General features: G+C 37.8%; 1 protein-coding gene across 3 annotated transcripts in view; it reads left to right on the top strand.

Annotated features, from left to right (window-relative positions):
• The first annotated feature begins 992 nt into the window (after positions 1-992).
• The window catches only part of SEC24A (SEC24 homolog A, COPII coat complex component), a 70,336-nt gene continuing 43,409 nt past the window's right edge, over positions 993-27,919 (top strand). The window contains exons 1-7 of one of the 3 annotated variants that reach the window (XM_057734763.1): positions 993-1,430; positions 1,628-1,713; positions 19,557-20,039; positions 23,971-24,141; positions 25,706-25,783; positions 26,352-26,512; positions 27,162-27,334. In XM_057734763.1, coding sequence (XP_057590746.1) covers positions 1,674-1,713; positions 19,557-20,039; positions 23,971-24,141; positions 25,706-25,783; positions 26,352-26,512; positions 27,162-27,334 — 1,106 coding nt within the window. In that variant the 5' untranslated portion in view covers positions 993-1,430; positions 1,628-1,673. The remainder of the gene's footprint in view (positions 1,431-1,627; positions 1,714-19,556; positions 20,040-23,970; positions 24,142-25,705; positions 25,784-26,351; positions 26,513-27,161; positions 27,335-27,919) is intronic. The other 2 variants (XM_057734754.1, XM_057734774.1) reach the window with 2 other exon arrangements.

The following is a 27,919-nucleotide window of genomic DNA, read 5'->3' as shown; positions in this document are numbered from 1 at the left end:
CAGGCCTCACGCAGCAGTTTAGTTCTTACTCTTTTGGTATGTAATATAACATTTCATAGTAGATATTTGATATTAAATGAATTAAGTAAGATGTATTTCACCCTTCACGGGTCTTGAAACTGTTGATACTGCATTTTAATCAACAATACAAACCTGTAGTTTAAAGAAGGGCTTTATCATCAGCTCAGAACAGGGAAACCCTAAGTATAATGGAGGTGGCTAAGTGATTATTGAGAGCATTAATCATGTTGTCTAATCACTCCAGTTGCTACCTCCGTTTGGCCTCAAAAGTAAAAAAAAAAGTCTTCTACTTGCAAGAAAAAAAAAAGTCTCCTTGCCTAGAAAGGAAGTTTGAATGTTGTACCTTTTATAAACTCTTAGAAGAGGAAATAAAATTAGCATTTAAATATGTGGTTAATGAACTTTGGCGTGACTGTGCTATATGAATCAGCGAGTTTCAAAATTAAAATTACTTCTGAATCCTGCGGTCAAAAAGCAAACGCCTCCTCCTCCATTTGATTACTTTGAACACATGTACATAAGTAACCACTCCTTTTTAAAAACTCGCTTACAATTTACACCTGGGATATGATGATGAAATGTGAAATGAAATAGTGCGACGAACATTAATCGGCTCAGCTACCCGGTATAGTCTCAACAGAGAACGATGGCGCCTGTCCTCTCAGGTAATCGTCACAAAAACTAGAGGAGAAGAACTGTCAGTCCCACTCCAGGGAAACTGCCACCGAAACCCTGACAGCCCTCAGATCCCGGCCGTGCCGGCTAGGTGACGTTCAAAACAACGGGGGTTTCCGTATCGGGGACACGCCACTTCCGGCTGACGGTGCGAGTCAGTGACGTGGCAGGCGAGGCCGAGCTCGGTTCTCAGGCCGGGACACCCGGAGCCGTCAGGTGGCTTCAGGGCAGCCCCGAGGGGAGAGAAGAGCTCACCGACAGCCGCGGTGGCTGCGAGGCCGGAGCCGGAAGTGCCACGTGTCCCGATTGCGCGTGCGCGGCGGGCGGCTGACAGGCAGTTCCGGCCGCGGCCTCCCTCGGTTTCGGTCGGCTTGGCTGCTGCCTCACAGACCAGCGTTCTCGGCCCCAGCGGCCGAACTCCCAAGCCTTAGCGCCCAGGCCAGGCCGTGACTGCCGGCGGGCTGGGGAGAATGCGGCGCCATGCCTAGGGCTTCCTGCGCCGCCCTCTCTCTACCCCGCCTTCAGTCCTAAGTCGTCAGCCCCCTCCCTCTGCTTCCAGCAGCCTTCTTTCAACTCCCGACTTGGCGCTGTCGCAGACCCTGAGCAGCCCCTTCCAACCCCGATAAACATCGTCGTCATGTCCCGGCCCGGGATACCGGCCTCTGGCGGCGCCCCCACCGGCCTCCAGGCCCAGAACGGGGCCACCTCGGCCTCGGGGTCTCCCTACACCAACGGTAAGTGCCGCCCGGGGGTGGGGGGTGTGGACGGCAAAGTTTGCGCCCCGGCTCGAGCTGACCTTTGGTTGCTGTCGTCGCCTGAGGGGGAGTGACTTCCCTGCCGGGGTCTGGAGCGGCTGGAGGTGGGAGGCTGGGCCACGGGCACCGCGGCTCGTCTTTGTGTTTTATATTTATTTATTTATTCTTTCGTTCAGCACACAGTTGCTGAGCATTTGCTGTATGTAACGCCCTGGGTATATAATGGATGAAGAATGCAGATGCGGTCCGTATCTCAGAACTGGTATGCGAGGCTCACAGTGTCTGTTTATGTGCCTTTCCCCTCCGCGCCACCTCACCCCTGTCTTCTAGAGAGCAGGGTTTGGGGTCTGATTCATTTCGGTCCCGTGGGACCTGCAGTGGAGTGAGGGTCGTGCTCAGTGTGAGTTTGGGAGATGAATGGATGATTGTGCTTTGGGGAGACCTCTTTAGGGCCTGCTCATCTCTCCCTGAACCTTCCCCCAATGGTACTTATGCCACCTGTTCAGTTTTTCAGCTTTAGAAGGGGAGGAGCTCCTGTTTGACTTCCAGAGGTCTTTACATCACTTGGAAAGTGGTTGGACACAAGTCTCTGAACCTCTGACCAGAGTGTACATGTGGCATTATAATTTGTCATTTGGTGTGAGGATGTCTTCTAATTTTATACCCCTTCTAGGATTCTTTAAATTGTCCTAGGTTGTGATTTGCTAAGTTTATTATAATTGTTATAATAAAGACAGATTTTTCTGCCAACAGTTTGCCAAGTTACCAGTTTACTTATAAATCGTTGGTTCTTGGAAACAAAACTAGTAGAATAATAGTAAAATGCTTAAGTTGCCCATTGGATTCTGATTGCTGTGAAGTTCGAGAAAATAGCCAGCGACTAAAATAGCTAATTTACATTGTTTTTAGAGACTACTGTTTTCTTTACAAAGAAGGCCCTAAAAGACTTTTAAAAATGTCTTTGAGTAGGCAGGTATGTAGGCAGAAGCAAGTATAAGTGAGGGTAAACACGAAAATGGTGTTGTTGAATCAGTTGTTCTTTCTCAAATTTATGGTAACAGATTATGTAAACTACATTTTATTTGAGTCTATCTAGTTACATTTTCACGAGGATGAAAGGGATTTAAGACATTCATTTTAAGGTCAAAACTCTTAAGCAAGATGTCATATGACTGGCTTTTTTTTTTCTTTTATAATGTATAAATCGCAGTTTTACTTGAGTCTTAATTGGCGAATCCTGCAAATATGCTTGTAAACTTATATGTAAGGATAGTTTTGATAATTTTGAAATGTTAAAGCAATTTAGCCACTGTGTATACTGTATTGGAGATGTTGTCACTATGTTGATTTGATCCAGTCCAACATACATTTGTTACACACTTAAGTTGTGTCCTTAGGAGTATAAAAGAGAGTAAGAAAAGAGTCCCTGTACACAGGTTGCTCACAGCCAATTCGGGAGTCAGACAGGGAAGGAAATCATAGGAATGCAAATATGTACCCCCCACTTTTTAAAAAATAAGTTTCAAGTGTACAGCGTTATAATTCAACATCTGTATACACTACAAAGTGATCACCATCACACATCCATCACCATACAGTTGACCTCTTCACCCATTTCACCCATCTTCCCAACCTCCTTCCCCTCTGGTAACCACTAATCTAATCTCTGTGTCAATGAGTTTTAATTTTATTTTCTGTTCACTTGCTTTGTTTTTTTAGATTCCAAGTGTGAATGAAATTATATGGCATTTGTCTTTCTTTGCTTATTTCACTTAGCATAGTACCTTCAAGTTCCATCCATGTTCTTGCAAATGGCAAGATTTCATTCTTTTTATGGCCGAGTAATATTCCATTGGGTGTGTATATATCTATCACATCTTCTTTATCCATTCATCCATTGATGGACACTTAGGTTGTTTCCATATCTTGGCTGTTGTAAATAATGCTGCAGTGAACACAGGGGTACATATATCTTTCTGAATTAGTGTTTTTATGTTCTTCAGATAAATGCCTGGGGTGGAATAGCTGCATCGTATGGTATATATCCTTGTTAAGATATAATTTTGACATTATTTTTATAAGCCCCATTTCTAAAGTTTTTTTGTAAAAGTATTCTCAGTAAAATGGTTCATGTCCTGTGTTGGGTTCCTTTATTGTTTATCCCGCTAATGATGAAGAGAGTAGGGATGTAGTGGGGAATTGGAGAGGAAGATATTTCTGTAGAAGGTGAAAAAAAAGTTCAGTGCTGGAATCTAATTTTTTTTGGTTAACTCTTTCTAGGCAGTTATTGCTGCTTAAATATTCTATTGAATTCTCTTACACTTTAGGTTTAATGTAGCTTGCTCAAATTATGTATTGCAGCTTCGTTGGATCTTCAGTTTTGTTTTGTTTTGTCTTTAGATTTTCTGTAACTTGCTTTCATATTATATAGTGTCATTATATTACAGTATGCCTCACACATCTGGACATTTCTTTCTGTGGTTGATTGTTGCATTGCACTGCAATCCAAAGGGTCTCTAGACAGGTTTTTCTAAGTCTCTGTGTAGATTTGTTTATACTTATTTCCTTTGCAGAAATTGATAGTGAAACTGCAAGACTACTTAAACTGGCAGATCTTCATCTGATTACTGTATAATAAAGGCTAAAGGCAAATCATGACTCCCCCTTTTAATTTGCTTCTTTATTGACTGAGTCAGTTTGCCAAGGCAGTTAGAAATTGAAGTTTTATTAATATTATTTTTGTAATATTTATGTAATATTCATTTTTCCCCTTATAGATTAAGAGTGAGAAGGATATTCTACACCCTCTCTCCCACCCAGATTCCCGTTTAATTGTTTAAAAATTTTTATTTATTTATTTATTTATTGGCTGTGTTGGGTCTTCATTGCTGTGCGCAGGCTTTCTCTAGTTGTGGCAAGCGAGGGGCTACTCTTCCTTGCAGTGTGTGGGCTTCTCAGTGCAGTGGCTTCTCTTGTTGAGGAGCATGGGCTCTAGGTGCTCAGGCTTCGGTAGTTGTAGCACATGGGCTCTATAGTTGTGGCTCGCAGGCTCTAGAGCACAGGCTCAGTAGTTGTGGCGCACACGCTTAGTTGCTCAGCAGCATGTGGGATCTTAGTTCCCTGACCAAGGATCGAACCTGTGTCCCCTGCATTGGAAGGTGAATTCTTAACCACTGGACTATCAGGGATTAAATGATTGTGAGTTTTTAAAAAAATAAATTTATTTATTATTTATTTATTGGCTGTGTTGGGTCTTCATTGCTGCACACGGGCTTTCTCTAGTTGCAGTGAGTGGGGTTACTCTCCATTGTGGTGTGTGGGCTCCTCATTGTAGTGGCTTCTCTTGTTGTGGAGCACAGGCTCTTGGCACTCAGGCTTCAATAGTTGTGGCACATGGGCTCAATAGTTGTGGCTCACGGGCTTGGTTGCTCCACGGTATGTGGTATCTTCCTGGGGCAGGGATCAAGCCCATGTCCCCCGCATTGGCAGGTGGATTCTTAACCACTGTGCAACCTAGGAAGTCCCCATGATTGTGTATTTTTATTTATTTATTTATTTTTTACTTTTTTTTTTTTTTTTGGCACACGGGCTTAGTTGCTCCGCGGCATGTGGGATTTTCCTGGAGCTGGGATCGAACCCGTGACCTCTGCATTGGCAGGCGGATTCTTAACCACTGCGCCACCTAGGAAGCCCGATTGTGTATTTTTAATATAAGAAGTCTTTAGTTGTGATCAGGGCTTGCTGAGAATAAAATTGGCATGTGGTCTATAACGCTGATTGTTGTGGCTGAGTTTCCTTTAATGTTTTCAGTGGGTTCAGTAATGTTGGACTCCCATAAGACACTTTGCATACCTCTAATAGAACTTACTGCACTGAGCTTCTGGTTGGTCTTTGCTGATAGATTGGGAACTCCTGAAAGACATAAAATAGTAACAATAAGAACTAACATTTATTGTTTACTTACTGTATGCCCAGTCACTATGCTAGGTTGCCTTATATGCATCATTTCATTTAATCCTCACAACAACCCTATGATATGAAAACTGTTAGTTTTACTGACCAGGAAACTGAGATGCGTGGTCAACCAACTTGTTCAAGGTCACACAGCTAATACATTGTGGAACCTAGATTTAAGCTAATCAGTCCTATTTAATCACTGTTATTCAGCTTACCTGGTAGTTATGCCTGAATCAAGGATCAGAACTCTTTGGTTTCTTTATGTAGGTGGATACATATAATCCGAGTAAATATTTGCTGATTATTTTTTGAAATTGCCACCTAGCTTAGTTTCCTTTGGATTATAATTAATACATGACCTAACTCTCACTTTAAAAAATATATTTATTTATTTATTTTTGACCGCACTGGGGCTCAGTTGCCCCTCAGCATGTGGGATCCCAGTTCCCTGACCAGGGATGGAACCCATGTTGCCTGCATTGGAAGGCAGATTCTTAACCACTGGACCACCAAGGAAGTCCCCAACCTGACCCTCACTTTTGTTAGTAATGAGTCCATTTCTTTGCTGTTTCAGTATCACATTTTATAAATGTCTTGTAGATCCTGAAATTGACTGTACCCCCACTTTGATTCTTAGCATTTGCTCTTCCCCTTTGATTGCCTTTTTTAAAGCCCTTATGTTTAGTGACTGACCCACAGGATGTACTCATGCAGTAGCATCCATTTGTTGCACTTATAGTTTCAGTTGGTCAACTCTAAGTGATCAGAGTGTAATTTGATGTGCAGGGTGAGGTGCTAAATCAGTTTTTTCCTCCATGCTTAACTTGTCCTTCAAACCTGTTGTATTTAAAAGCACATACACAAAAGGAACTTTTCGAGGCTTAAGGAAAACATTGCTGTCTAAAGCACAATGTTTTTGAGTATTTGGCTGCTTTTCTGTGACTTTTATGTGTACTTTCATATAGGACACCATAATTAGTGGAACCATATTCAGGGGAGCCTTGAATTAATTTAAATTGGTCATTCAATTGGATTCACGAATGATAGGTAGAAAGTGTAAACTGTCCCTGGCAAATAGTAGCTCAGTATATATTTACCGAATGGATTGGTGAATGAAGTGCTTAAGAATACAAGATCTTAAATCTCTGTTTTACTTGTAATGTTAGGCGAAACCATTTTGGGAAGCATCTTTTCCCCTTACCTTACTATTAAACTTATGTGAAAGGGGTAGTTTATTCAGTGTGTTCTTGTGACTGTTCAGTAGGCTTTCTTGAAGAAACTTGTAAAGTTAATAACTTTTATTTTGTGTTCATTGAGATAGTGTATCAGAAGTATCTTTTAATTTTACATTCTAGATTTCATGAAAAAAATATATCAATCATTTTTATACGTCATTGGTTTCTAAAGTTTATAAGGTTCATTGTGAAGTATGTGAGAATCACCAGTACATAAAAATTTTACTAATGTAGATTCTGGGATTCGATTGAGTCCTGTAGAATAATGATTTACAAAGGTAGAACCTAGTATCTCTTTGTTTCTTAAGTTGCTGGTTGGGTGATTGAGAAGCAGTCATCTGCATCTATTTTAATCTCTCATTTGTTTCTTTTCTACTGTTTCTAATTTGGCTTCTACTTCTATACATCCACCAAAACTGCCTTTAAAAAAGGCCACAAATGACTTCTTGGTTATTAAGTATGAAAAATATTTTTCATTCCTATCTTTTAATTGTTCTCGTTTTCCTAAAATGTTGGTGTTCCTCAGAGCTTTCTGACCTGGTTCTCCTCTTTTTCTTCCTTTCTTTCTTAAAAAAATAACAATAAACATTTATTATCTCACGTAGTTTCTATGGCTGGCTCTTTTCTTACTCTGTACATACTCCCTGCATGATACTACTAATTCTCATGATATCAAATACTGTACATATGCCAGTGAATTCCAAAGTTATATCATAAGCTGAAACCCATCTAGATAGATGTCTTTCTGTTGGACATTTCCACATTTCCACTTGAATTTCTTGGTAACACCTAAAGTATGTTGAGAATAATTCTTCATTCCCTCTTCCCTTTGCTGTTCCCTGCCTTCCCGAGTTCTTTTCTCCTCCTTCTGTCCCAGTGAATGGCACTGCCATCTACTGAGTTGTGCAGGTCAGAATCCTGGGAATAATCCTTGGTTCCTTCTCCTCTTTGATTCCACATCAATTCATGTATTCAGTCCCCATATTCAATTCCACATCAAATCCCATCGGTTCAATTTCCTCTATCAGTTTTGTTGTGTTTTTTTTTTTTTTTTGGCTGTACCATGCCAAATCCTTGGTCAGGGAACTGAGATCCCATGTGCTGTGTGACGCAAATGTGCCTCAAGAATTTGGGATTTATATACCATTTAAATAGGGGAAGAGGAGAGAGAGAAGGGCACTTATGGGAAAATGATTTTTTGGAAAGATAAATGGGTCCTTAGTAGAATAGATGGGGGACTTGATCATTTTGTGACAGTGTATGTTTAGGCATGGTGTGGAGACTTCTCAGGTAATAAGGCAGTCTTCTCTGGTTGCTCCTGGGGAGGAGATTTATGACAACTTAATTCTTTTGAGTTCTTTTGGGAAGCTCTGCTTTGGGGCAGGTAAGTGATTCCTGGAACTCATGTTCTCTACTCAAAATAGTTTTTATGCCACGGTGGTATATTCTGGACCCCTTTAAAGCCACTGACCCTTTATTTTGATGGGTTACATAGTTTATTAATGACTTCAAAATAATATATTAAAATCCAAATAATATATTAAAATCCAAATGATATATTAAACTTCATTACATATTTACTACTATGCGTCCAGTGAACTATTGCAAGTTGATACAAATAAAAATAAAATTTTCACATTGTAAGTCACTCAGAATGGATCTAGGATAATGACTACTGCAGGCAGGTTCTTTTGTGTTTGTCTTTCTACCATGTGGTCTTATGACTGCATACTCTTAATTTTCTTCATTGATATACTGTAAGACTTTTGCTTATTTTGTGCATTTTGATAATATTTGGCTTTCACTTGGCTGCACTTGGCTTGAAGGCCTCTAGCATATTGGCCTGTAATAAAACGATAAATAAAAATACGAGAGTGGGCCATGAAATTTTTGGCAATACTAGGCTGTGAAATGTCGGTTTTTACCCAGATGACCCAAAATATGCTTGTAAGTTAACTTTTTGCAAATGTTTTCATTGATTCTAGCACCTCTGTAGTCCCGCTGCTGCTGTTTAGTCATTTATTTCTTACCTGGGTTACTGCAATCTCTTCCAATCTCTGATCTTTCCTCCAGTCCCCAAGAGGTTCTTTTCTGTCCTAACCTGCTGACTCACTTCAGACACTTGACTCAGTCACTTGACTTTGCTGTGCCATGCTGATTTTTCAGAATGCCCATTCATGACCACAGGCTATTGCACATGTTGTTCCTTTTTCTGGGAACACCCTTGACAATCCTTTTCCTGGGGCTAACTTCTACTATCTCTTATGATTTCACTCTCTATTGTCCCTGCCTTGTTATTTGTCTTCCTGTTTGGACCATAGCTACTTGGGGGCAGGGATGGAACGGACCTTACTCACCTTGTGCCCTCAGAAGATACTTAGTAAAATCTGTCTTTCAGTTAAGTAATGAATGGAATGTTCCTAACCATTTGGAGTAAAATGAATGATTAACCTAAATATAGTGTTCACCATAAAATTAACCAGTAGTCTAAGATCTAAGAAAGAAATGGAAAATGTTATTCCAACCAACCTGAGGATTATAACCCAGGAGACAGTTTTTTAGAAAGCTCTGAGGACTATTCCACCTGTTAGAGGTCAAAGTACAGTTATACTGTATACGTTTTTTGAGACAAAGGATTATACATCAAACGATGTATTGACAGTTTACACAATCCAGATCTGCAAGTACAAAGCTAGTAGTGAGTCATCATGACCCTTTATAAGATTAATAAGGGAGGTTATCTTCTAAGTATATGTGGTTAATGCAGATACTCGATACATGCTTAAGGGAGGAGACCCAAGCAGGCAGAGAAAAAATTTATATTTAAAATTTTCTTGTCTTGCCATAAGATTGGAATTTTGTTTCATTAATGTCCCCCTTTTGATCATTAATCTTTTGATAGAAAGCATTAGGTAATGAAATGTTTGATCCCCTGATGCCTGTGTGATGGCTTACCTGTCCTGGGTGTATCATGTCCCTTGATATTGGGTCTTAATAGCCTGGTTCTTTCCTTTTAGGCAGTTGTACTAGTCTGTCAAGGACTAGTGGTCAATTCCAAGTTGTCCAGTAGGGCTTATGCCGGTTTTATCTTGCCATGTACATTGTGCATGTTCATTAATTCATAGAGAACTGTAAATGTGATCAGTAGTTTAAAAGTTTAAGCCAAGATCCTCCTAAACCAAGCCATTTTTCTAATATTTCCCCTAAACTGGGAAGAGGATCATCAGGAGTAGAAATTTGGTTCTTCCTGTGTCATAAGATGAGTTATATCAGAAAACTCTTTGGATATAAAACACAACATTCAGTATGTATTATAGTACAAGTTCCCTCTTGGGAAGCAATGAGAATCTTAAGGGTCATATAATTCTGTGGGACGACTTTTTCTCATCTTGGAGACTTCTGAATTGAGCAAGCTAATGGCTTGGATAACTATCATTCAAAGCTTGCTCAGTAAATTTTGTTAAAGCCTCAGTGTAGGTAATGATATCTTCTGTTCCAAGTGAAATAACAGATATCGTGGCTAAGTGGTCATACCATTGGAAAACTGATTGAACCCAGCATACTGGAATTGAAGGCAGATTGGCAGGGCCTGTTTCCAAGGCTGCTTATAGGAGACCTTGAGCCCAAGGAAAACTAATTGTGCATCTTCCTAACTAACCTGGGGAGAGGTGAGACCAGAAACTTGTTCCATAAATCCATTGGGTCCTGTTAGGAGCTTCCCAATACTTAACATCTAGTGAAAAGGAGTATTTATGGCCAGGTGCAGAATAAGTGTCATAAATTGGCCAGGTAAGAGGGTCCCATTTAGTGATATTGGTGGTAGCTTGCACGGTACTAGAGTCTCTTTCTTCAAAAATTTCTAAGAGCCATCCAGTTAGAGCTTTGGAGAGGAGAAATTCACCAAGGTAAACCAGGAGTACTGGACATAGGTAATTGGCCACAAACCCAGCGTATTGATTTTTGAAACTTGGCATATGATTGAGCCCAAGAAAGAAATACATTTGGTTCATAAGCAGAAGTGTGAGCAATTGTCAAAGTAATTAGTATTCTGGCCTGGTCCTGAATCAGCTGTCTGCCTCAGATGTTGTCTTCTTCTCATCCTGGTCTGGTAGTGCTGGTCTCAATTAGTCAAAGCCACGTGTCAGAAACAAGAGTTGCAGTCTGTTCAGGAGAGGAGGCCTGATATGGCCCCTTCCAATGTGGCTGTAAACAGTCCTTCATCTGATGTCTTTTCCAATATGCATAATATCCTGGTTGCAGGTCATGGGCATCTGATCTTCATCCAAAGATAAATTACTATGATAAACTTCAGAAACAAATTTAGAATGTCCTCTTAATAATTCAATCAAGTAAGGTGTAATTAAACTCTATAATATAGGACTTACTTGGTGGTGCAGTGGTTAAGAATCTGCCTGCCAATGCAGGGTACACAGGTTTGATCCCTGGTCCAGGAAGATTCCACATGCCACAAAGCAACTAAGCCCGTGTGCCACAACTACTGAGCCTGTGCTCTAGAGCCCTCGAGCTACAACTGTTGAGTCCACGTGCCACAACTACTGAAGCCCGTGCTCTGCAGCAAGAGAAGCCACCGCAGCAATGAGAAGCCCACACACTGGAACAAAGAGTAGCCCCCCGCTTGCTGCAACTAGAGAAAGCCCACGCACAGCAATGAAGACCCAGTGCAGCCAATAAATAAATAAGTAAATAAATAAAATAACTATAATATAACAGCAGCTATAATAACATAACAGGAAAAAGTTATCTGGGAAGTGAGTCTTAAGCAGTAAATACAAAAAAAAAAAAAAAAAAATCCCTCGAAAGACTGTGCTAGAACTTAATGCCCATTGGAATATTTTTTTTCTCTCTCTCAGATTACCCTAATTTCTGTCAAATATGGCCAAATTAAGACTAACTTGTTTGCAAAATAAGTCTGGTTTCAATAAACTTGGCCTGATTATTTACATAAGTATAATTGATCATATAGCCTCTTTTAAGTTGGCTGTGCTGGAACTTTCATAAGGAATCTCACATTGAACTCTTAAAGGCCTCTCAAGGCCAGGAAGGCCACACCAGGGGCGTGAGAACTCTTAGGTTCTCAGCAGCCTTATCAAGTGAATAATGAAGGCTACCTCCTGGCAGGTGCAGGAATCTCAAGAGAAGAGAGGAACCCACCCAAATCTATAGGTATCACAGGCTGTATCTTACAGCACTCCCTTATTGCCTTGCAAACAAATTAGTCTTAATTTGGCCATATTTGATAGAAATTAGGGTAATTTGAGAGAGAAAAAAATATGTTTCAATAGGTATTAAGTTCTAACATAGTCTTTGAGGGTTTTTTTTTTTTTTGTATTTACTGCTTAAGACTGACTTCCCAGGTAACTTTTTGCTGTTATGTTATTGTAACTGCTGTTATAAAATAGAGTTTATTTTTTTAAATTCGATTCCACATGCTGCAGAGCAACTCAGCCCCTGTGCCACAGCTACTGAACATGCACTCTAGAGCTCGTGAGCCACAACTGTTGAGCCCACATGCTGCAACTACTGAAGCCCGTGCATCTAGAGCCCATGCTTTGCAACAAGAGAAGCCACCACAATGAGAAACCCATGCACTGGACCAAACCTGTGTCCCCTGCATTGGCAGGCAGATTCTTAATCACTGTGCCACCAGTGAAGTCCTTGGAGAAACTTTTTTTTTTTCTATTAGTAATAATCTCACCTCAGATAAACCTCATTGGCTACGATACTGCCACTATACAAAGCTAGAGAAACTATTTTTAAGTAGACAGTCCTAAAACATAATTTATTCTTAAAGAGTTCACCAAAAAAATCTTATCATTTATGTTTAATTTACTTAAAAGTTTCATCACATCAACTTTATAGACAAGTTGCAAGTACATGGCAAAGAACTTTTTTTTCCAGAACCATTTGAGAGTAAGTTGCTGACATGGTGTCCCATCACTCTCAAATGCTTTGTTATCTAATCCTCAGACCCTATTCAATTTCATCAGTTGTCCCAATAAAACCCTTTATACCAAAAGAATCCTGTCCAGAATCTCACTTAGCATTTAATATTGTCATGCCTCTGTAGTGTTCTTCATCTGAAACAGTTCCTCAGTCTTTCCCTGACTTTCATAACCTAGATGCTTTTGAAAATTATAAGGGACTTCCCTGGTGGTGCAGTGTATAAGACTTCGTGCTCCCAGTGCAGGGGGCCTGCGTTTGATCCCTGGTCAGGGAACTAGATCCCACATGCATGCTGCAATTAAGAGTTCACACGCTGAAACTAAGGAGTCCTGGAGTCACAACTAAGGGGCCTTGGAGCCACAACTAAGGAACCCACATGCTGCACCTAAGAAGCTGGCACTCCACAACTAAGGAGCCTGCCTACTGCAAATAAATAAATGTTAAAAAGAGAGAGAGAGAAAGACCTGATGCAACCAAATAAATAAATAAATAAATAAATAAATAAATGTTAAAAAAAAAACAGAGAAATTACAAGCCAGTTATCTTATAGAATGTCTCTCAGTTTGGGTTTGCCTGGTACATTTCATCATGATTAGATTTAGATTATGCACTCTAGCAGGACTATGACAGAGAAGATGCTGTGTTCTCATTGCATCACATCAGATGACACATGATTTCATTTTTTCCCACTATTAATGATGTTCACTTTGATCACTTGATTTAGGTGGTGTCTGCCAAGCTTCTTCACAATAAAGTTGATCCTTTTTCCTTTGTAATTAAGAAGTATTTTGGGGCGAGGTAGTTTGAGACTTTGTAAATATCTCACTGCTTGTTAGACTTTTAATTTATTCATTCATTTTATTGGTGTGGACTATTTCAGTGGGTTATAATCTTTTATTATCATTGTTTATATTGATGCTTATATTATCTCAGATTTGGCCTGTGGGTGCCCCTTCAAGCTGTCTTCATGTGCCTTCTTGTCATGTCTTATCATTCTTGGGGCACTTTCTTGCTTTCTGGCACAGTAAGGTGTTGCAGGCTCATCTTGTACTTTCCAAGCTCGGGAAACAGCCATGATTCCTTTTAGTGGCGAATAGTATTTAGAAACCAAGAACACAGTACTAGATGAGATCAGTGCTATTATTATGTCTCTGCTCCCAGTTTCAGCAGATAGAGCTAGGGAATCTTAACTTAAATCTTAAATCCATGAGTTTCAATTGTAATCTCTGTTGCAGGCCCACTGGGTTCATTCTAGTTTTCCCCTTTCCATATTTGTGACTTCCTTCCCTGAGAGTGAGAGACCTTGCTTCCATTATCTCATGTATATTTACTTGATCAATTCTTTCATTGTATGTAACCATTCTTTCATTGCTGGGGCTGCCCCCTTACTCTACTCCAGTTTCCCCACATGCGAATGCTTACCTCACCTAATATTTTAGGACTGAATTTTTCAGGAAAGGAATTGTTTCTTTTTTTAGTTTATTTAGAAGTCTTTCTTACAAGAATGTGCAACATTGTGGTGCTGTATCGTGGAAAATTTTCTTTACCTTTATTTTAAGGGATTCCATCATGTGATCACTACAGCATTTGAAAGTAGCCTTTATTAAAGTCGGTTCTTACTTTTCCCCAAATAGTAGTTTATTGTTTAAAATAAGAGTTTATGTGCTATAATTTAACAAACATTTATTGAATACCAACTATGTGATAGATATATTTTAGGTGCTGAGAATACAGTAATGAACAAAAAAAATCCTTACCTTCATGGAGCTTATGTTACAGTGAAGTAGACACCTATAAATAAATAATGTAGTGTCAGGAAAACACTAGAAAGAAAAATAAGACAGGGTCAGAGGGGGAGAGAGTGAAAGAGTTGCTGTTTTAGATATGGTGTTCAGGCAGTGGCTTTTTGAGGAGATTGTATCTGAGAGAGACTTGAATGAAGAGATGGAGTGAGTGTGTCCTCATAAAATGAAGGGAATCGGGCATGACACACAGAGAGGAGAATTTCGTGTGAAGAGACAGAGACACACAGGGAAGATAGCCATGTGAAGACAGGCATACATCCGTGTGATGTTGACAAGTCAAAGATGATAGGGAGAATGGACTTGAGGACATGGGGTCGTGGGGGCAGAGATGGGGGAAGGGAAGCCTGGGACATAGAGAGTAGCATTGACATATATATATATATATATATATATACACACACACTACCAAATGTGAAGTAGATGGCTAGTGGGAAGCTGCTGTATAGCACAGGGAGATCAACTCGATGCTTGATGATGGCCTAGAGGAGTGGAATAGGGAGGGTGGGAGGGAATATGGGGATATATGTATAAATACAGCTGAGTCACTTTGTTGTACAGCAGAAACTGGCACAACAGTGTAAAGCAATTATAGTCCAATAAAGATCTAAAGAAAAAAAAAAGAGATGGAGTGAGATTGTATCTGGGGGGAGAGTATTCTTGGCAGAGTAAAAAGTGAAAAACTCTACTGTAGAAGCATTTTTAAACTTATTGAAGGAATGTTAAGGTGGGTGTGGTTGGAGCTGAGTAGAGAGGAAGAGTAGGAAATTGTTTGAATAGCTTGTTAGTAAAGACCTTTGGCCATTAAAATAGAGTAATTGATGTCAGTTCACATAGTGACCTTACCATAAGCAGTTACTAAACTCAAAGAATTGGGGTTCCATTATATATACAGGGCTTTCAGTCTCTAGGGGAAATTATTCATTAAGCCGTTTTAGATTGTATGATAAACTGTTAAATAAGGTAGAATTGTAAAGGTGTATGTTTGGAACAGCAAATCTGCTCCAAGTTGGCTTAAATACAGCCTGCATAGACATCTTTCCAGAGTTAGCGATACCAGATTAAAACACCCCTTGGCCTGTACAGATGAGCAGATATTATTAACTAATAGCAAAATAAAATTAGGATGGGAATGGCCTAATAAGAGAAGAACCATGTGTAATTAATAAGACAAAGATAGAATTAATGAGTCTATGGTTCAAGACATTGGCCACTTTCTTGTCTCAGTTGACATAGTCTGTGTTAAACCTAATTGTAAAGAAAAATTGAACTTTATATTAAAGTTTGCTTAAAGAACAAGTAAAAAACAAATAGAATAAAAGACTACAGGATACTTACTTCCAGATCAGAAAGAACATAATGTATTATCCTGGCACTGTTTCATTAAAATAAAATGGATGTTCGATATCTTAAAAAAAGAAAGTCAGAAATGAGGCCAGAAAGGAGGCCAGAGACATAGAAGATCTTATAAGCTAAGATAAGGACTTCGAAAGTTTTGAGTAGGAAGTTGATTTGATCCATGTTTTAAAAGATGTAGAGAGGGACTTCCCTGGTGGCGCGGTGGTTAAGAATCCGCCTGTCAATGCAAGGGACACGGGTTTGATCCCTGAACCAGGAAGATCCCACATGCCACAGAGCAACTAAGCCCGTGCACCACAACTACTGAGCCTGTGCTCTAGAGCCTGCGAGGGACAACTACTGAGCCCACGCGCCACAACTACTGATGCCCGAGCACCTAGAGCCTGTGCTCCACAGCAAGAGAAGCCACCGCAGTGACAAGCCCGTGTACTACAACAAAGAGTAGCTGCTGCTTGCCACAACTAGAGAAAGCTTGTAAGCAGCCCCAATGCAGCCAATAAATAAATAAATTAATTAAAAAAAAAAAAAAAAAAGAGGTGTAGGGAATAAAGCATAGAGGGATAAAGGAGGATGCAAAGATATCAATTGGTCATGGGCTTTCAGACTTTGACTATAATCTACAATAAGAAATACATTTTAAATAGTGACCTGGTATGTAGATTCATTACTTGTATGTAAAATATGTATAAAAATATGTGTATATTTGTATTGAAACCTCACAGTACTTGCCCTTATTACATGTAATGTCCTGCGATATTTTCCATTCTTAACTATCTTCTATTTCATTACTAAAAAGATAGTTTGTAACTCATGGATTTAATAACTCATTAATCAATTGTACCCACTGAAACAGTGTTAATCTACTATGACAGAGCATTCTTGTACAATCAAAACGTTTGTAGAGACTCATATGTAAGGTGACTTCTTTTTTGAGGAAAATCTCACCTTATAATTGGGCATTTATGGTACTTTGAATAATAGCCTTTTAACTAGTTAGAAGTGAAAGTAAATGTTCTTTCTATTCATAGTATTTACAACTACAAAATCCCTAACAGCAAGTTAACTAAATTTAATTTAAATAAGGTGTTAAGACATATTTACGAGAAAAGCATGAAATATAATTGGAAAATATAAACAAATTTTGAATAAATGGAGAAACATACCATGTTTATGATAGAAGGTTTTTTTGTTGTTTGTTTTTTGCTTGTGGTTATTTTGGCTGTGCTGTGCAGCTTGTGGGATATTAGTTCCCTGACCAGGGATCGAACCCTGGCCCTCAGCAGTGAAAGCTCAGAGTCCTAACATTGGACTGTCAGGGAATTCCTGAAAAAAACCTATATCATAAAATGTCAGACAATCCAAAATGAGTATATAAATCAAATGTAATTCCTATTGACATTTCACTTTTTTTTTGTGGGAGACTGCATGAAGTGGTCTTATATTTTTGTGTCTGAAAATTTTCATAATGAAAAGGTTTATAAGAAAGGTATCATACTTACCTCTCTATAACTTCCTTTTTTTCTCTTAGTATTCTTCTTGTAATTTATCTCAGTTGGTAGATGTACATCTGATACATCTATATTTTATCGATAATTAGTCCATTGTATGACTAATCTACAATTTATTTATTTAGGCTCTTGCTGATGAATATTTAATTTGTTTCCAGTTTTTTATTATTATAAACATTATTATAATGCTACAACTAACGCATGTGGATCTGTTTTTTTTGTCCTGGAAGGATATCTGTATTTTTTTTCTTTTCTTTTCCTCTCTTTTCTCTTCTCTTCTCGTCTTGTCTCGTCTCGTCTTGTCTCGTCTCATCTTTTTTTTGTAGAGTAGTGCATATAGACGAACTCTCTCTCCCCAGCTACATATCGCTAATGTGTGTATGCTTTTGTAGGCTCCCCAATCCTACCTCTCTCTCTCTCTGCATATGCTTATGTGTTTGTATAAGTATTGTGTGATTTTTAAAATAAACTTATTTATTTTTAATTTATTGGCTGCTTTGAGTCTTCATTGCTGCATGCGGGCTTTCTGTAGTTGTGGAGAGCGGGGGCTACTCTTCATTGCAGTGTGTGGGCTTCTTATTGAGGTGGCTTCTCTTGTTGCGGAGCATGGGCTCTAGGTGCGCAGGCTTCAGTAGTTGCGGCTTGTGGGCTCAGTAGTTGTGGTGCACGGGCTTAGTTGCTCCACAGCATGTGGGATCTTCCCAGACCAGGGCTGGAACCCATGTCCTCTGCCATTGGCAGGCAGATTCTTAACCACTGCGCCACCAGGGAAGCCCAGGATTGTATAATTTATGGAAGGATTCAAATTAGGCTGATGATATTTGTACACTAGTTACATGGATTGAGGGGGTATGATTGGAAGATAAATATTTTCTTTTTATACCTTTTAATTGTAAAAACTCCAGAGGAATTAGGTTTGTCTGAGTGCCATCTTTTTAAAAATATTCATCTTACTTCTTTTTATTGTCTAGTTTTATGGGCAAAAAGGACAGCATATTCCTGAGAAGTGGTGATTCTAGAGATTAATTTTTTTATAACAGCTTTAAAATGTACAGTTCAATAACTTTTAGTGTATTCATTGAAAATTGCTACCATCACTACAGTCAGTTTTAAAATATCTTTATCAACCCAAAAAAGTAACCCCATAGCCGTTAGCAGTTACTACCCATATCCTCCTCCCAGCTGTTGTAACCACAAATCTACCTCTGTGTTTGTAGGTTTTCTTGTTCTGGATGATTTTTGGTTTTATTTATTTATTTATTTTTATTTATTGGCTGTGTTGGGTCTTTGTTGCTGCACACAGGCTTTCTCTAGTTGCGGCGAGCAGGAGCTACTCTTTGTTGTGGTGCACAGGCTTCTCATTGCAGAGGCTTGTCATTGCTGTGGCTTCTCTTGTTGTGGAACACAGGCTGTAGGTGCTCAGGCTTCAGTAGTTCCAGCACGTGAGCTCATTAGTTGTGGCTCACGGGTTTAGTTGTTCCACAGCATGTGGGATCTTCCCCGCCCAGGGATCGAACCCGTGTTCCCTGCATTGGCAGGTGGATTCTTAATCACTGCGCTACCAGTGAAGCCCCTGGATGTTTTGTATAAATGATTTAAACAGTGTATGATCTTTTGTGACTAGCACCTTTCACTTAGTATAAAGTTTTCAAGGTTCATTTATGTTATAGCATGTCATCAGTACTTTACTCCTTTTTATGACCAAATAATATTCCATTGTGTGATTATGCCCCTTTTGTTTATCTGTTCATTAGTTGATGGACATTTTGCTTGTTTCTCCTTTTTGGCTATTACAATTATGATGTTACGAACATTTGTGTACAAGTTTTTGTGCAGATTAGGAGTGGAATTGCTGGATTATGTGGTAACTATGTTTAATATTTGAAGAACTGCCAAACTGTTTTCCAATGTAGTTGCACCAATTTACATTTCCACAAGCAATATATGAGGGTTCCAATTTCTCCACATCCTTATTGATATTTGTTATTTTCCATCTTTTTCTTTTTAACCATCCTAGTTGGGGTGAGTGGTATCTCACTGCAGTTTTGATTTGCAGTTCTCTAATGACTAATAATGTTGAACATTTTTGCATGTTCTTACTGGCCATTTGTTTACCTCTTTGGAAGTATATTTGAATGCTATTTAAAGTCTTTGCTCACTTTTAATTAGGTTATTTGTCTTTTTATTTTTGAGTTGTAAGAACGCCATATGTTTTACTGTATTTTTTAAATTATTGCTTGCTTTGTTTGTAAGACTAATCTTTCCTCCTTTTATTGGAAGGTCCTGTCCAAAATGTACTGATGTCTTCACAAGTGTCAGTGAGCCAAGGATATAATTCTCAGCTTCCAGGATCGTACCCTCATCTAATACCAGCGAAGACTTTGAATCCAGTCTCTGGACAGTCTAATTCTGGTGGTTCCCAGACTGTTTCTACATTAAGTAATTATCAGGGACCTGGACAAACTCTTTATAGACCACCTGTGGCTTCTAATCCAGTGACATCTTCACTCTGTAGTGGCCCTGTTCCCCAGATGCCACTACCTACTTCTCAGAACCCAGCTGCTACACCATTGCCTTCTGGTAGCTTTCTTCCTGGAGCCAACATACCACCACCTTTGAATTGGCAGTATAACTATTCGTCACAGACAAACCATTGTCCTCGTGCGTCATCCCAACCAACCATGTCTGGGAATGCAAATTTGACAGGTCTTCAATATGTTTCTTCTGGAGATAATTCACTTCAAAACAACTTCATAAAATCAGGTAGAGTTCTTATAGGAGTGCTTAAAATATAGAAATGGGAAAATTTTGCTTGTTTAAATGTTTAAATTACTATTTCAACCTTAAAATCATATGGAAGGCTATTGATTTTTTTGATCATTGTTAATCTTTAAGTAGATTACTTCTGTAATCTTTGGGTTAACTTAAAATCATGATTGTTTCCGCTTTACTTCTTTCCTTTGAAGGTATCCTCTGAGTTTCTTTGAGTCACCCATGATATTTCAGAGTTTCAAGTATGTATGCAGAACCACTTCCTTAGGGACTGGCATTACTTCTATTAACGGGTTCCATCTTGTTTTCTAGGGAAGCCCAATCCTTGTGGTCCCTCTTTGGATTTGATCTAAGGCTTGGCTTATCTATTTGTTCTGGCATAGACAATTTTTGGCTCCAGAAACCTGAGAATCCTGGAGAGGCAGGGTGAAAACAGACAGTACTTTTGGAGTGAGGAGTATTATTGAGCACATCTGTGGTCTGAAAGCAGTGCACAGTGATTTATCTCTGTTTTTTTCTAAGGGTTTTATAACTTTAGTTCCTACATTTAGGTGTTTGATCAATTTTGAGTTAATTTTTTTGTGTATGGTGTTAGCAGGTAGGGATTCAACCTCATTCTTGTGCATGTGGATATACGGTTGTCCCAGGACTATTTGATGGAAAGACTATTCTTCCTCCCATTGACTGATCTTGGCACCCTTGTTGAAAATCAGTTGATCATAAATGTAGGGTTTATTTCTGGACTCTGAATTCTATTCTGTTGATCTATATGTCTATTTTTATACTGGTACCAAACACCTTGATTACTGTAGCTTTGTAGTAAAAAAGCTTTGAATTTGGAAAGATTGACAACTCCAACTTTTTTTTTCCCCAAGATTGTTTTGGCTGTCCTAGATGCCTTTCATTTCCATGAGAATTTTAGGATCAGCTTGTCAATTTTTGCAAGAAAAAAAGAAGACAGCTGTGATTTTGATAGGGATTGTGCTGAATCTACATGAATTTGGGAAGAAAGCTATATATTCTTGGACTGACTTTGATCATTTTATTTTTTCACCTCAGTGTTTGGTCATATCTGGTTCAAGAGTAGGTTCAATTAACCATTTCACTATTCCCTCTTTTGCTATTAAAATTTGTATCTTAAGCACTTATCAACATTAATAGTGTTACTTTGAAAAGCATTTCAGATTCTGTATTGGGATCTGCAGGTTGATTCTGCTCAGCAGACATCCTCAAGGAAATGAACTAGTAAAAGTTTCCAAGTGAAATAGTAATATCAGTCATTACCTTTTTATATTCATATGTATTTCTGCATCTAGATACTACATGCACTGCATCAGTTTTGTAGTTTTGTTAACTGCTGAAACTATTTTTCTTAGCCTCTTGACTAGCCACTGGCCCTGGTGAATGCATTTTGACCTTGTAAATATTAAGGCTGCTTCTAGAAACTTAATTTCTTTGGAGAGATCTTCTGACCCATAATTGTTAGAACCAAAATCTTTCTGATTAAAGAATAAAATAAAAGTTCTATTTTTATTCTTACCCATTTGACACTATGAATGTGCATCCATCACTTGAAATTAATAAACATTCACTTCTTTGTTAAGAATTATAGGTAACATTTATTGAATGTTTGTTATTTTCTGGCACTTTACCAAACTTTAATGTATGTTATTTAATCTTTATAACAGTATGTTTTACAGATAAGAAATGTGAGGCTTGAATAATTTGCCTAAAGCCACAAGAAAATAGGTTGAGAAAAGGTACTTTTAAAAGCTATTTAAAAGTAGGTGTAGCCTCTCATTAAAAAGCACGTGATCAATAATCTGAAATATTTTTTTGGCTGTAACAGAAGCCCTCAGGTAGAGCACCTGATTACAGCACAGATGTAGTGAAAGAGACATAAGAAAGTGCCAAAACCTATGAAGGTTTCTATATAAAAGAAGGGGAAAGAAAGATACATAAACTAATAAAATGAGCCTAAGAGAACTGTATGACTGCCCTTCTCTTTTCTTTATAAGACCTCTAAAAAATTTCCCCATTTTTTACCTCTGTTTTTTTCTTCAATGTTAGTGGGTGCCTGATTGTCTGATCTCAAAACTGTATTTATAAATAAATTAAAAAAAAAAAAAAAGGACTTCCTTGGTGGCTCAGTGTTTAAGACTCCGCACTTCCAATGCAAAGGCCTGGGTTCGATCCCTGGTCAGGGAACTAGATGCCACATGCATGCTGCAACTAAGAGCTTGCATGCCACAACTAAGGAGCTGGTGAGCTGCAACTAAGGAGCCTGCCTGGCGCAACTAAATAAATAAATATTTTTTTTAAAAAGTTAAAAAAAAATTTAAAAAATAATTTAAAAAATATGTACCTAAGTTATGCTAAGTTTCTATTTCACATATTAAAATTCTCTAACTTTTTTTTCTAATAGGCCACCTTTTAGCATGTAAAAGGTTTTGGGGATCTCAGAAGGCAGATTCTGAAACTCTAGGTTTTAGTGTTCCACATAAGAGTCACTCAGCTTGAAAAACTGTCTATTTTATGAAATTTAGGCTATTCTGGGTTGAACAATATTCCTCTTAAAGCTGTGAAAAATTCTATAGGCTCACTTGTATTTTGTTAAACAGTAGATTGTTACATCTTTGTGACCAGATGTATCAAACATTCTTATTCATGCTGAGTTGGTAATATACTTTGCCCTTTTGTTCCTTTGACTTGTCTGTATTGCCATAGATATGTATGGCTACTTCTTCGATAAGGAAGTTACATGGCAGTAATCTTTGTCTTCAGTTTTGACAACAGGGCACTGATTTGTCTTGTTGGGAAATCATTTTTCGATTTGACCCTAGAGAATTGAACAGTATTGAAGAAATGTATTGAAATTTTTCATATTTGGGTATCTTTATTACTTTAGTTTTACAAAATACAGGTAGAATATATTACATGTAAAATTTATTACCTATTTCACTTACAAATTCAGAGGATTAAAAGAAAGTAATGAAAAATTAAATCACATGTATTTTATCAGTAGTATTATCAGCAGTATTTTATCTACTTTGTAGACTTTGTTCCTCTTCTTTGGCAGATGAGAAGGTGGAAGCAGTATTACTGATTTGAATGAACAGGTGGTTGTGGGTTTTGGAACTTTCCATGTCACATAGAAGAATTTCCCCAAGAGTAAATGACAATGTTTTTACACTAGTCAGAACTTACTGTCCTAATAGAAAATTGGTGAAATTGAGGCAGTGATACTGGTAGATACAAGGACAAATACCATGTGTCATTTCTTAGTTTAGCTTGACGGGTATTTTTAAACCTCTTGGATTAAGCTTAGGGAGTGTTCTTAATATAGTATTTAAGCAGTTATTGAAAGTAAGTGACTTTTGATTATTATTAGGTAAACACTGAACAGTGTACACATTTATTATCTAACTTTAACAGGTTATACTCCCAGTAAAAATGAAGCAAATTGAAATAAAACTTGGAGAATTTAGGATAACCAAAATACTTTGTAGTTTTAGAAAGCTAACTCTAAACCTAATTGATGATAATTGAATGGACTAGATTGATAAGTAGTCATAAAATTTTATTCATGTTTAATTTCTACTGGAATATTTGACGTGGCCTGTTGAAACTCTGACCAGTTAATGAGAAATTAATCAAACAGGGCATTGTATCAATAAGTGATTTGATGCTGACTTTATATTTATACTGCTTTAATAATTGACAGGTAAGAATTATGGTAGGAGAAACTTGGAAATTTATAAAGTATGCATGTAAATTAAAAAGTCAACCTGGGAAGTTAACTTATTTCTAGTAATTCATTGGTTTATAATTGAAATATAAATTTGGAAGTTAACTTAGATTTGGTAAAAGGCTGTTTTGGCCTTTTTCTTAAATGACATGTGAAAAACCACTGTTTCCGTAGGATCTGCACCCCCCTTAGTGAATTCACCTCTGCCTACCACTTTTCAACCAGGAGCTCCTCTTGGGCCCCCTCCAACTGGAGGACCACCTCCAGTGAGGGCTTTTACTCCTCAGAAATCAACACATAGAGCTGGGCCCCAGCCCTCGTTTAATTCAGCTAGCAACCAAGAAGGTAAGCATGACAAAAACGTCTTGACTCAGAGTGGAAGGATGAATATTACCTGAATTCTATGCATTCCAGTCGTATTTTTTTCCAGAAAATCTAGTTGTTTTGGTTAGGGATGCCCCTCAGGAATTAAGAGTTAAAAAAAAGTTTCTGAGTATTCCACTGCCCTAATCTGGGCTATGGACTACCTTTTGGGATTACTGTTAATTTTTTTTGTTGCTGTGCATATTTCAAAGTCATGGCTATAGAGTTACGTGTCTTTTGGGAGAGGGAGATGAGAGAGGAACTTTTGCTTTTCTGGACATCATGTTAGAGCTATCCTTTTAATACATTGGCTCTTTTCTATGGAAGCAGTATTTTGATTGTTACTGTGAATGTTAACAAATATTTATGAGCCTAATAAAAAGTCAAATATACAAACATTTTGATGTTTTATAGTTTTAAAGCATTATCTTCAGATGTAACTTTAAAATATAAGTTTATTAATTTAAACAAAATATTTTGTGAAGTAAGAAATTTGATTTTAGCCATAGTATAACTATTGCAACAAGATTGGAAATAAGAAAACAGAAGAGGAGGGTAAAAACCACTCCCCATATCTTACTACTCAATACAAATCAATATTATCATTTTTGTATTTTCCTCTACCATTTCCTTTTTTTAGTATTGTTCGTAGGGAAAAAACTGACCTGTGTATAATATGAAAAGAATAGGTTAATAGTGAGTAACAAAATGATAAAGCAGTGTCCCACTGGTTGTCACATGATAATTTTGAAAATCACAATACAATAAGTATTTAAACTTTTAAGCAACTAAAATATGCTCAATGTTTTTGTTTGTTGCTACAAAAGAATTTTACTAAGGTTTTCTGTATCAACTCATGGTTAAAGTCATGGTGGTCTTCAGAATTGGAAAGGAGTTAACTAGCTATATTCAAATCATTAAACTTATCTATTTGGTGTTAAAATGACTGTTAAAAGTTAGCACCTTTATACTTAGCTGCTAGAGGTTGATGCTATTCACTGATTTAAATTTCTTCTGTACCTGAGTTAGACCTAATAAATAGCAGAGGTACCTAATGATAAATTTTTATTGTTCATTTTAGTGGTTGTTCACTAGACTAAAGCAGTTGTTCTAATTAATGTATATCACCTTAAAGTTAATTCTAGATTCTGCTCTGTTCCATATTTTTTTAAAAAAGGTTTTTTCCTCATAAATTTATTTCATCCTTAAATAATATTGATTTTGGTGACTTATTTTAGTGTGTACCGCACCTTAGAATTTTTAATGCTGCTCTCACAACTGGTAAAAATCTTTCAAATAGTATATAATTTTATAAACTCCACAAAGTACCATTTTTTTAGAAGTTTATCAGGTTATTTGAAACTTACATATTTTGTATATTTAAAATTTTACATTGTTTGAACATTTTATTTCAACATTTGACATTTCCTGGGCTGTAGTTTAAACTGTCATTTGGAAAGTTATAAATTTTAGACATTAGCTCAAATCTTGCAGAAATTGTAATAATGGTTCTAATTTAAATATTGTTAATAAACTTTCTCCTTAGGTATTATATCAAATACCAATAATGGATCTATGATGGTTCACAATAGTTATGATGAAATTGAAGGTGGTGGCTTCTTGGGTGAGATGCTATGAAAGTTTTTTGCTTTGTTTTGTTTTGTTTGTTTTTTTAATGTGTTCCTTGTAGGAAACAAAGAAGAAAGCTTCATAATTATGTCATGTAGTAATACCTACTGTTAGCATTTTTTTATCTCCATGCATTTAGATTTTTTGTTAGGTTTTTTTCCCCCTTTAGAATTAGGATTGTGTGCTTTATTATTATTATGTTATGACTGTAGAGTATTTTTATTATTTAAATCTATTTAAATTTATTCAGTTGAACATTTAGTATGGTTTAAGGTTGTTTTGAATTTAAATTTTAGTCTGAATACAAAGTTTAGTACATGATATGAGACTAAATTAATTATACTAAACTTATTTTTGTGTGTTACAGCTATAGTCTACAGTAACTAGATTTTAATCATTGCTCTTACTTTGTTACTACTGTTTGTTTTATTTTACAAAATTGATGACTGAAAGTATTAAATTACCCAAAAGATTTTGGAGCTATAATTTCTATAATGAATCTGTGTGTTGATTTAAAGTACTCTGGAGTGTAAAACAGAACTTAAAAGTTACCTTGTTTTTAGCAACACCACAGCTTACTAATAAGAATCCCACAATGAGCCAAAGTGTTGGATATTCATATCCCTCCTTACCACCTGGTTATCAGAACACAACACCACCTAGTACAACAGGAATGCCACCCTCTTCCTTGAATTACCCAAGTGGTCCACAGGCTTTTACTCAGGTATACTTTTTATTTTTGTTTTTTTTACGTGTATTCCACTTTTTGGTTTAAACTGTATTCACATTAAAAAGTTTTAGGAAGGTATAATGAACATTTTTAACCAATTAGAATGATAAGGCCTCTCTTTTTTTTTTTTTTAATAAATTTATTTATTTATTTTATTGGCTGTGTTGGGTCTTCGTTGCTGCACACGGGCTTTCTCTAGTTGTGGCGAGCGGGGGCTACTCTTTGTTGTGGTGCGCAACCTTCTCTTTGCGGTGGCCTCTCTTGTTGCAGCGCACGGGCTCTAGGCGCATGGGCTTCAGTAGTTGCGGCACATGGGCTCAATAGTTGTGGCTCACGGGCTCTAGAGCGCAGGCTCAATAGTTGTGGCGCACAGGCTTAGTTGCTCTGTGGCATGTGGTATCTTCCTGGGGCAGGGATTGAACCCGTGTGCCCTGCATTGGCAGGTAGAGTCTCACCCACTGCGCCACCTAGGAAGTCCAGGCCTTTCTCTTGTTACATATCTGCAGAACCAAAAAATTGACCAGGGAATCTAGATTACAGTTTTGTTATTTAGAGAGAAATGAAGTAACCAAGGCCTTATACACTGCTCTTTTCAACTGAAGACCTTATAAAGGATACTTACTTTGAAATTATATATCTTTAGACTCCTTTAGGTGCTAATCATTTAACTGCAAGCATGAGTGGATTAAGTCTACATCCAGAAGGGCTAAGAGTTATCAATCTACTTCAAGAACGAAACATGCTTCCATCAACACCTTTGCAGCCTCCGGTTCCAAATTTGCATGAAGATATCCAGAAACTCAACTGTAACCCAGAGTAAGGCTTCGAACAGCACTTCTTATTAAAATATGACATTTCACTTGTCCGAAAAGTCTTCCAGATTTTTTTTTGAGCTTCATGTGTTATGAACAAGCTATACAAATGATTAATTTATGAAAGTTCTGCATGCAGAAAATGGCATTTGTTAGTTGCTTGCTTGATATCTGAAATGTTCTAAGACAAGGAATAGGGTTGTAACCCCTGATCTGATAGTTACTCTTTTTTTTTTTTTTGAAAGATCTTTATTATTTTTTGACTGCATTGGGTCTTTGTTGCTGTAAGTGGGCTTTCTCTAGTTGTGGGGGGGAGGGTACTCTTCATTGCAGTATGCTGGCTTCTCATTGCAGTGGCTTCTCCTGTTGTGGAACACAGGCTCTAGGCTCACAGTCTTCAGTAGTTGCAGCACACGGGTTCAGTAGTTGTGGCTCATGGGTTAGTTGCTCCATGTTATGTGGGATCTTCCCGGACCAGGGATCGAATCCGTGTCCCCCGCATTGGCAGGCAGATTGTTAACCACTGCGCCACCAGGGAAGCCCCGTGATAGCTACTCTTATCAGCTCTAACGGGACTATGATATTCATT

This window comes from Hippopotamus amphibius, chromosome 1 (genome assembly GCF_030028045.1).
Source record: "Hippopotamus amphibius kiboko isolate mHipAmp2 chromosome 1, mHipAmp2.hap2, whole genome shotgun sequence".
Classification (NCBI taxonomy): Eukaryota; Metazoa; Chordata; class Mammalia; order Artiodactyla; family Hippopotamidae; genus Hippopotamus; species Hippopotamus amphibius.
The sequence above is the reverse complement of the archived record's forward strand: the minus strand, read 5'-3'. Positions and strand labels throughout refer to the sequence as shown.